The 10,863-nt window shown below is 45.4% G+C and overlaps 1 protein-coding gene across 1 annotated transcript; it reads left to right on the top strand.

The window, feature by feature from the left end:
• Positions 1 to 2,076: 2,076 nt before the first annotated feature.
• Positions 2,077 to 3,263, top strand: Smim43 (small integral membrane protein 43). Its single transcript, XM_051156819.1, has 2 exons — positions 2,077 to 2,500; positions 3,203 to 3,263. Exon 1 carries the CDS (start codon positions 2,271 to 2,273, stop codon positions 2,460 to 2,462), a length of 192 nt encoding a protein of 63 aa, XP_051012776.1. The 5' UTR covers positions 2,077 to 2,270; the 3' UTR covers positions 2,463 to 2,500; positions 3,203 to 3,263.
• The last annotated feature ends 7,600 nt before the right edge of the window (positions 3,264 to 10,863 follow it).

The following is a 10,863-nucleotide window of genomic DNA, read 5'->3' as shown; positions in this document are numbered from 1 at the left end:
TAATGAGGAGAGAGATAGTTGTAGATTACAATTATCTATCTATCCCCTATCAACTGACTTTGTACCCAGTAAGATGCTTGAAGAAAAGACTTGTAAAATCTTAACATTAACCTGTAATACTGGAAATCTTAAAAACAGACTATTAGTACCTGGCATATATAGAGAAAAACAAATTGTTACCATCCCAATCATTTTGAGCCTCATAGCAAATCCAAAGGAAAGGTAAGCAAAGGGGACAGAGAGACTGGGAAGCAGTAGCCATTGATGCAGAGCTGAGACTAGACGTGAGTTCTGAGACCTTTAGTTTACTCGTACCATCCTGTCTGTATGACTTTTGACATCACTGGATTAGCCGCTTACTATGTGCAGGCTGTTATATAATCTGGGCTATGTCTGTCAGGCCTCATCCCCCAGCTCTCATATCGTCACAGACTTGAGGACTCCAGGAAGCGTTGCTCTGGTGTTCATGTGCGTGGACCCTAGGGATCTGGGCTGGTTAACCATTAGGACTTTGCAGAAGTGATGGCTTGTGACTTGTGCAGCTAGTGGGCAGGCCTCTGCTCAGCTCTGCTGCCTCACCTGTTCTGCAAGATGCTGGTGCCCAGGGAAGCCTATGGAAAAGTCCATTTTGAAGGGACTGAGGCCTCTCAACAACACTCAGCATTGCTCCTCAAAACTGAGTCTTATTTGTCTTCGCAGTTGGGGAACCCAGGCTGCAGGACCTGACAATCTCCAAACTAGAATCACCCAGATTAAGTATCACATACAAACAGAGGGGGTGGGGTGGGGGAAGGGAGGGAGGGAGGGAGGGGAGAAAGAAAGAGAGAGAGAGAGAGAGAGAGAGAGAGAGAGAGAGAGAGAGAGAGAAAGAGAGAGAGAGAGATTTCACTATTGTGTGAAATTGGCCTAAAATTTGCTTTGTAGTCCCAGCTAAACTCAAACTCATGATCCTCCTGCCTCAGCCCGCAATGCTGGGATTACAGGTGTGTGCCACCACAGCTGGCTAAAATTACTCTCAAATTCTTGACTCATAGATATTTGGAGAAGTCAACAACAATGTTGCTGTGTTTAGCCACGGAGTTTGGGATAACTAGTCACACAGTGTTATGATTTGGATACAAAGTGTCCTTCAAAAGTTTCACTGTGCCAAGGGAGTGGTCCCCAGATGGTAGCAGCGATTGAGAGGTGAGTCATGAGAACACAAACTTCATTGATGGGTAAGTGAATCCATTGATAAATCCAGGCCAGAATGGGCTCTCCAGAAGTGGGGCCTGGTTGGAGGCACTACACCACTGGGCAGTGTGTGTGTGTGTGGGGGGGGGCTTTGTAGAGTGCACTTGTCCCTGGACCCTTCCACTTCCGCTGTTTTCTCCTTGGCTGTCTGAACGGAGCAATCTGTCCTGGGGTTCTTGCGTGGTGCTTCCATTTTTCACAAGCCACAAAACAGCGGAGCCAGCTGACTAGGACCCAAACTCCTGAAAAGAGGAACCAAAATAACCCTGTCCTCCTTAAAGCCGATTTCTCTTATGCATCTTGTCACATGTATGAAAAACTGACCGGCACACTCAATAACGAAGAACTTCATTTCTGACAGAGAGCGTCATCGTCTGAGGTATGGGTAATTTCAAACGTGGAGCTTTGTTCCTTATTTCACCGAATAAATAAAGTTGAATTTCAAGCCAACAACAGAAAGGTTTTGTAAAGTATGGCATTTGAAGCGCATTTAACTGTTAGCGCTCCGTAAAGACCTACAGCACAGAGCGGGGAAAACAGTACTCTGTCAATGCATGGCCTCGGCAATTCTAAGGGTCAAGGCAGCTTGAAGTGGTACTAGGCGTCGACGCATCCGTAGTTTAGCTCACATCAAGGAGCATCTCCCAACCCTTCGGGAGGCACATACAGCAACCTTTTATTCTTCTGTGTCTCTTTTTGGAAAGGTGCAAGCAGGGCAAATTACGAACTACATTAATTATGAAGGGAGGGGGCAGAGGTTGCACTGTCTGTCCCCAATGGGAATCTTAAAGACACCTGCAGGAAGCCAGCTGTCGACACCGCGAGACGCTGGGCCGTCGTCTCCACCCGCTCAAGTTAGCGCTGGAGAAGCTAGCTCGAATCTATACAGAAGATTCACAGCGCTCGCAGTTCTGGTCCCGGTTCCAGGCGCTCCTAGGGACCTGCGGAGACTAGGCGGATCGCAGCTGAGCTGGGAAGCCGGGGGCGAGCGTGCGGAGCCTTTCCAGGCGAAACGCACCGCCCGGGCGGCGCCCAGCATGGAGTGGGAGCTGAATCTGTTGCTGTACCTGGCGCTCTTCTTCTTCCTGCTCTTCCTCCTCTTCCTCCTGCTCTTCGTGGTCATCAAGCAGCTGAAGAACTCGGTGGCCAACACAGCCGGGACGCTGCAGCCCGGGCGCCTGTCGCTGCACCGGGAGCCTTGGGGTTTCAACAACGAGCAAGCCGTGTGACCCGGCTGGCGGGGGGTCTCAGTTCCGCGGGGATCCAGGTACACCCCTTGAGAGTGACGGCAGGGCGACACGCTCTCTGTTCCTTTCGGGTCTCTGGATCCGCTCCTGAGCAGGGAATCAAGGGGACAGGAGTCTAGTCCTGGAACCGAGTTCTTCTAGAGCAAGGCTGACTCCGTGAGAGGAGACTCAGCAGGAGAGGGCAGCTTTAGGGGCGAGAACGGTGCGCGCACCTGCGAACTCTTCTTCCCAGACCAACTTCACTTGTATCTAAGGGAGGACAATTCCATTATTCAGTCAACTCCGTTCAGCCAGTTCCAACAAAATGAACTAAATACTAAAGAGTGTGAGCTTTGCTTTGAGGGGAGTTCCGGTGGTGATGCCACTGAAACGATTCAGTGCTCTCCCGCGGGTCACCTGTTTTTGATTGCTACTCCTAGTCTAGAGGGGCGCGGGGTTGTCAAAGATAGGCTTAGACTCTGGAGCAGCAGAGGGCGACTATAAGAAGGATTCGCTGGGGGAAAAATGACCTTTTGAGAACAGCGTGGAGGGCAGGCAGAAAGGGCTACTTTGCATAATGTAGGATGGAGCAGAAAGCTGGTGTGAAGGGAGAGGCCTGTTCGCCGTTAATGTGTCAGACCTCCCGGAAATGGCTGACTGGCAGGCGGAAAGCTCACCTGTGCACCCTGAATAGGGTCAGATGATGTTAGTTTGAGACATCATTTCTCGATCGCTTTTCCTAGATCTACGTCATCTGGACTCAGGCTGAAGTCCTTGACTGGTGGCTCCCAGGACCAAAACTCCTATCACAGCCTGGCAAGCCCAGTGAAACTGGGATGCTGGAAATCCTCTTGCAAAAGGTATGTTGGGGGCCTCTTAATGTCTCAAGATCCAGGGCCTCTTAAAGAGAGGGGTCAGAATGCAAGGAACAGGTGCCAGGAACGTAAGGGCTTCCACTTCCTCTGCACTGGAGAGCTTCCACCGGGACCAAGAAGCCAGGACAATTTCCGAGGCTTTGCAAAAGTCACCGAGAAGACTCGGGTTACTCGGGTTGTGAGAATGAGACAGACCAGCCCGGAGCTTTTGGAAATGTAATAGGCACCTCCCTCTTGTTTGAAAAGAGTCCAGAGGTGAGAATATCGTTTGCCTTTAGTATTCTGTCCCTTCAGGAGGGAGGGGTTGGGGTTAATTTTCTCAGGCTAGGACAGATTTTGCCGCGGAAACACTAATTTCACACACACACACACACACACACACACACACACACACACACACACACGGGGAAGGGGAGACTATAGAGAGTTAAAACCCATAACACTACATTTTGCCTAGGATGGCCATCTAAGCAAGGAGGAAAACAAACGCATCCATTAGACGAGTAACTGTTCGGAATAATCTGGGCCTGAGACAGTAAGTTGATTTCCTACGTGTTCTATTCCATTCTGGCACAATAAAGCTGGTTTTACATGAAGACAATGGTTTAGCCTAGCTATTATGTCTTTGAGTAAACTCTCTTATCACGTCTTTATCAGAGCTACAGTAAGGCTTGATTTTGATTGCAGTCTGAATTCCAAACTTAGCAGGCACGAGTCTGCATTGTGATTTGAACAACGGTCCTCTAATTAGCTGATAGCTCTGCAGGGATGTTTCTGTACAGGCCTGCGAGGTTTGTATGAACACAGATGATACACGTGGGGGTGATTAATAAGCAGCCGTGGCTGTTTATAAGGACAGAAAATAATCATTTCACACTTTGTAAATAATCAGGATATAAGTTATCTTAACTACCAGGTTGGCTTCTTGACCTTGTAATCTTTGCATCTTCCTGGCAGTCCCGGGGTCCCAGAGTCCTGGGGTTCTGGGGTCCAGGAGTCCAGTCTGCCCCAACTCTTCACTGACTGGAGAGATCAGGAAAAAGTGGGCATCTCAGTACTAAGCGCATCATCTCTCTGCAGTTTTATAGAAAAGTTACTAAGAAAGAGGCAGCTGCCATTCCATTTTGGGTTCAGGGCCATTCTATTACCACCACACTAACTAATTTGTTAATTACTAAGTTTTCATCTATGTAGCTTTGCCCAAGGATATTTATTCTTCTCATATGACTTCTACCTAGAACATTTCTAAAACACAGGAACTAGAATTCTTCACAGCTGCCCACATGATGCATTGCCGGCATCTCCAACTCTGCCATTTAGTTAGTAATTCTGCCTTTGAAATTCTGACATCTGTAGAAGAAATGTCTTTTCTGATTATTTTACACAGTCACCATTTCCCAAGACCCAGCACAAGGCTGACCCTCTAAAGTAGAGCCGCTCTTGGTTCGTTTGTTTTCTTGAGACAGAGTCCTGTTATGTTGCCTCAGCTAGTCTGGAACTTTTTTTAGAGGCCAGATTGACCTTGGACTTGAGGTGATCAATCTGTGTTCCGGTATTACAGGAGTGTGCTATTATGCTTGACTCAAAAAACTAATGTTTGAGCCACTTGTGGTGGTGGACGCATTTAATCCCAGCACTTGGGAGGCAGAGACAGGTGCATCTCTGTGAGTTCGAGGCTAGCCTGGTCTATAAAGTGAGTCTAGGACAGAGAAACCCTATCTTGAAAAACCAAAAGCAAACCAAACAACAACAACAAAACTTACATTTAAATTCAATCTAAAGAGCCGGCATCCACCATACCACTTCCATGTATTGACCACACCCATGTATTGACCACACCCTGGTCTTGATAGCCCTGTCAATTCTCATACATGTATAAATAAAACAGGGGCTCACTAGGGAGTCCAGGCTGCCCTAGAACTCACCATCTGCCTGGTTCATCCTCCTGATGAGGAGGACCACCATGCCTGCCCATATTTTGAAAGATGAGATAAGTATGAATTTTTAGGCATTAAAGCATTTGGTAAGTCAGTAACACTTAAAAGAACTGCTCATTTTGTAAGTGTAATTTATTATAAAATATTATTGTTTCATCTTTCAAAAAGACTTCAGAAACATTAGAAGACAAACGCCCTACATTATAAGGAAATGGACCATAGTGATAAAATGCATCATCAGTATTTTATTTCAAATGTTGCTACTTAATAATTAGGTATATATTTTAGGCTTCACATCTTATTAGGACAACCTTGATTGTTCAAGATTGTTTCCAAACTTGTAGTCACAATGAATCCATAGTTCTGACTAGAGAAGATCATATTCTAAGTTGAATTTACAAATTTGCAAAATCTAAAACGTTTGATAAAGTAGGTTCCTATGCCTGCGTTTCCCTTACAGAGACAGGTGTAGCTGAGGGCCTGATGCCATCTGGTGCAGCTGGGGTGGGGGTGGGGGGAGGGCAAGGATTTACCCAGATCATGCCCAGAATGGGCTTCTGGGGAGGGAAGGATTTGTTTTTGGTTCATTGCAGAGGTGGAAACTTGGAACAAGGTATGCAAAAAAACACGCAACACCCTATTTTTAATGTGACATTCTATGTTCCCAATTTTCCCTAGTTTCAGACTAAGCACACTAGAATTCAATTATAAGCAATGAGCATTTTGAACATTGTGAATGGTTCAGCCATTTAAGGAGAGTGGGAAATGGTTCCCCCCCCCAAATCATATGATCTGGAGACTTTTAGAATTCTAGTTATACTAATGAGGAATGAAGATAGTGTCTGAAAAGTTTAAAATAGCTCCTGCAGCTAGTCTGTGCTACTTCTGCTTGTTTAAGCTGAATCTGCAAATAAAGTCCACGACCACTTAAAGTAGTCAGGTACCTGAATTATATATCAGGGTAGGTTAAGCACTGAGTTGTTGGGCCAGGCGTGGTGGCTCTCGGCAGAGGCAGGCAGATTGCTGTGAGTTTGAGGCCAGACTGGTCTATAAGGCAAGTCCAGGACATCCTCAGCTACACAGAGGAACCCTGTCTCAAAAAACCAAAAAACCCCAACAAAACAAAACAAACAAACAAACAAACCCAAATCAACCAACCAACCAACCAACCAAAAAAAAAACAAAACTGGGTTGTTGATGTAATGGGTTGTGTTTGCTTGAATCAGTTACACAAATTCTTCAAACATCGATTTGTTATTTTGTTTTCACAAACAAATGCTAACCTAGTTGTCTGAATAATAAGCATTTTACCAAATAGGAAGCTGAGGAATGAGAAAGGCAGCCTATCTCTGGTTTTTTGTTTTGTTTTGTTTTTTGTTTTTTTTGTTTTTTTTTTGTTTTTTTTAGTTTTTTTGAGACAGGGTTTCTCTGCGTAGCCTTGCCTGTCCTGGACTCACTTTGTAGACCAGGCTGGCCTTGAACTCACACGGTCCACCTGCCTCTGCCTCCCAAGTGCTGGGATTAAAGGCGTGCGCCACCACCCACGCCTCAGCCTATGTCTGGAAATTAATGATAATGAACAAACTCTAAGGGGGAAAAAACCCAAAACCCTCCTCCTGGATCAAGCTGCCTCGTTCCCCCCCCTTTAATTATTTATTTATTTGCAATAGCCGATTCTTTTTTTTTTTAATGACCCCGCCCATCTCTGGCGTTCTTGTCCTTTTATACAGATCTAGAAGTAGATGGGTCCAACTTAAAAATCTCTACAGCCAGCCTTTGTTCTGCTGGCGTTAGCTCTATGAAGCTGCTTGAATTTGTTGCACAGTCCAGGCTGCTTAGGCAAGATTGCTGTACTGTAGGAAGAAATTTTACTCTCCGGTTGAGAATCAAGAGGGATCGTTATCTCAATGGAGTTATTAAACAGGCGCCTGAACACATTAGGGCTCTTGTTATCTCTCAAGTAATGTCGCGCTTCATATGAGGTGGTATTTGTTTTTCAGATGGTCGTATGGTCTCCATGGCTCCCCGCAAGAAGAAGGAAGCCAGGAGGAAAAACAGAGCCTGCTGATCTGAGTCCACTCCTTCTGAAGAGCTTCTCGGTGGCCAGATTCGTATCTCAAGGGCAAGAATTATGTCAACTGGTCACTGTCCTTTAATAATATGGATGCTGTTGCCTTCAACCAAAACTTGAGCTCTCTAGATACGGACAATGGTGGTGGTTCTTGGGTGTACAGCCGGAAGTCTATGCCCTGGTGACAAAGCACCGTTGTGCAGAAAGCATAGTGTTCAAGAAAGAAGAACCTTGTGGTTCCCTCACACCTTCTGGTCCCCTCACAGTCCCAAGGGATGTGGCTGAGCCGAGTGAAAACGTCCCTAGTTCTCAGGAAATGTTTGTCAGGACTGACTTTCTTCAGGATTTTCTAAGCGAGTACCCTGGAAGCCTGCACATTTGTGTGGCGGTTGTGTGGAGGGCGGGGGTGGGGGGGTGATAGGATGGTGGCGGCGGGGGGGCGGGGGGACGTGGAGGCATGGGGGGCGTGGGGTTGGGTGGGCAGGGTCTGAGGCGGTCTTCATAACCTCTTCCTGGAGCTTTGGTGTAGTTTGTTTGTTTGTTTGTTTGTTTTGGTTTTTCGAGACAGGGTTTCTCTGTGTAGCCTTGACTATCCTGGACTCACTCTGTAGATAGTCCAGGCTGGCCTCGAACTCACAGTGATCCTCCTGCCTCTACCTCCCAAGTACTGGGATTAAAGGCGTGCGCCACCACCGTCCGGCTAGAGCTGTAGTGTAGGATCAGTGTAGGTGGTTTTCCTTTTTCGTCCCCTCCATCATCATTTTCCTGTTGGTTAAATTTTGGTGGTGTATTTGATCCCCATAAAGGCCACCCCTTCCACAGGCAGTGGAAGGCACTCTGTGCTCAGAAAGGCTACCTCTCTTCCTTCTGCGACTCCACCCTCAATCCAGGAATATCCTGGGAGATCGCCTCGCGAGCTGCTTCTACTCACAGCCTACGTACTGGCCAAGCAGAGGGAGAAGAAACACTTCCCACACCCAGAGCTGTGCAAAAGAACTTTCTGTGATATGAAACTGTTCTATATCTATCTGTGGTGCCCAAGACGGCAACTACCAGCCACATGTGTCTAGTAAACACTGAAATATGGCTAGCGGGGCTTACAATTTATTTCATTTCACCTGAGACAGTCACATGGGGCTGGTGGCTTTTGTATGTACAGTTCATACCCTTCTCTTGTGTGTGTCTGTGTGTGTGTGTGTGTACGCGCGCGCACACACACGTGTGTTAGAGTAAAGCACGGAGGTGGCAGCTAGCCATGTGCTCCACATCCCCTGGCCTTCACTGCTCTTCTTGTGCTGAGATTTTCTCCTTGAAGAAAGAGAAAGTTAGTATGTTAGAACTAACTTGAAAATGTTAGCATCTACATATTGCACTCTTCTTGTACCATGTGGGGTAGGTTTTAGTACTGAGTGATCATGGACAAAAAATGGCAGTGTTGATTCACCACATCTCCCCCCCACCCCCATCCCAGTCTGTCCTTGACATAGGTCGTTTTGTCTTATGCACTTTATTTCACTTTTTAGCATTGTAAGTGCCAAAGTATCATTCTGTGCATGTTTTACAAACTACCTAATGCTTTATATTTTTTAATGTTGTAATATATAAAATAACAATTACATGTAGCTCAGGGTTTTTTTTTGTGTGTGTGTGTGTGTGATTTTCAGTAACTTGTTATTACCCAAACTTTGTTGTATCGATTGGAATATGATTAATAAATAGAAAGAAATGTTGATTTTCTTATCAGATTTTCTTTTTAATAGACACGTTTATATGCCAATGAATATTATCTTTCAGAAACATTGTTCAAAGTTATGAGTAAAGTGTGGTGTCTCCAAGTTCCCTGTGTGGCTTGTTGTACTGAGTTGTAGGGATGAGGAGAATGTTCCAGACCGATTCCTTTCTCATACAGTCTTTCTCTCACCTGTGGTTAATCTACAGATTTAGTTGGAAGTGTTTTTAAAGGTATTTTTTACTTTTGAAGTTTTAAACTTATCCACTTTTTGTTCAGTGCTTTCCATGTCCTCTTTAGGAGACATTTGCCTACCCTGCCCTCACCCTGGTTACCAAAAGTAGTCGGCTCTGCTTTCTTCTACACTTTTACCAGTCCATTACTCATCTTGAATTGAGCTTCGTATATGGTATGTGCTAAAGAATGTTTTTCCCTTTCCATACAAATAAACCAGATTTCCTCAAAATTTCTCCTCTTCTCATTCCTCCCCTCCTCTATTCTCTCTTCTCTCCCACTCCTTCTTTATTTACTGAACACACTTTACTTTTCCCACTGGGTCACCATCATCAACATCTTTTCTGTCCCACAGGGACCTCCAAAGGCCAATGTTTCAGTCAGTCTTACCATTCAGTATAAATATTAGGAATGGAATTATTAGTCTGAGCTCCTGGTTCAAGGCTGGCAGTGCACATTGGTAAGCTTGAATACTTTGAAATATACAAAACCATAAGAGAACTCCAGTGGAGGCTAGGGCTTCCTTTGTTTAAATCTGAGTCCTGATCTGGGCCATCTCTTGGTCAAGAAGGGTGCCTGACTGTCTGTCAGTCATGGCAAAGCAGACATACCCCCTTTACTGCTGGTTGCGGGGTGAGCGGCTTCTAAGTCCTGAAGTGGGAGCTCAGTGATGAAAGCGTCTGCACTGTGTTTCACTGGGTCTACATGGTAAACTTCGTTTATCCAGTCTGTTTATGGGTAGGGGTCCCCAGGTCCGCATCAGCTACACGGCTTCGAGTCTGTATGGTCTCACTTTCATTGGATGAAGTGGGCAGGTGGAGGTAAAGATCCATGCAGAAGCTTAACTGACTGTCTATAAAAGTGACTGAGGATTGAATGGTATCCAGGAAGGGTATACATTTTTATGTTTCCATGAACAGAGCAAGTGTGTCCATCTCTCTACCTATGCCAACTTTGCACTTTGGGGATCTTTTCACCTACAAGCATCATCTATTGAGGGATGTTTTTGCTGTTACTGGCATTGAACACATTTCAGTTTGAGCATTGGCAATTTCTCTGTGTTCTTTCATCAGCTGCCCACTTTTCCATCGCAGCATCCTTTAGTTCTTCATTGGTCCTCTAGTGATACTTTCTCCCTGTCTGTCACAGAGTTGTCTTTATAAACAGGAGCACAATAAGATTAAAATTTTCTCCCATCCCTAAGTCCCATTAAATTTCTTCATCACAGAGATCAGATTCTGTTGTTGCTGTTGGTGGTGGCGTTTTGTTTATTGTTTGTTTGTTTGTTTGTTTTAAGAAATGGTCTCGGGGAGCTGGAGAGATGGCTCAAAGGTTAAAAGCACTGTCTGCTCTTCCAGAGGTCCTGAGTTCAATTCCCAGGAGCCACATAGCAGCTTGCACCATCTATAATGAGATCTAGTGACCTCTTCTGGCAGGCAGGCACACATGCAGGCAGAACATTGTCTACATAATAAATAAATAACTCTTTCTTCTTTTTTTTATTAATTTATTCAGATTACAACTCAGTTGTTATCCCATCACTTGTATCCTCCCGTTC

Source organism: Acomys russatus, chromosome 15 (genome assembly GCF_903995435.1).
Source record: "Acomys russatus chromosome 15, mAcoRus1.1, whole genome shotgun sequence".
Classification (NCBI taxonomy): Eukaryota; Metazoa; Chordata; class Mammalia; order Rodentia; family Muridae; genus Acomys; species Acomys russatus.
The sequence above is the reverse complement of the archived record's forward strand: the minus strand, read 5'-3'. Positions and strand labels throughout refer to the sequence as shown.

Coding starts and splice junctions, on each gene's coding strand:
- Smim43 (XM_051156819.1), top strand. CDS start 2,271: ATGGAGTGGGAGCTGAATCTGTTGCTGTACCTGGCGCTCTTCTTCTTC.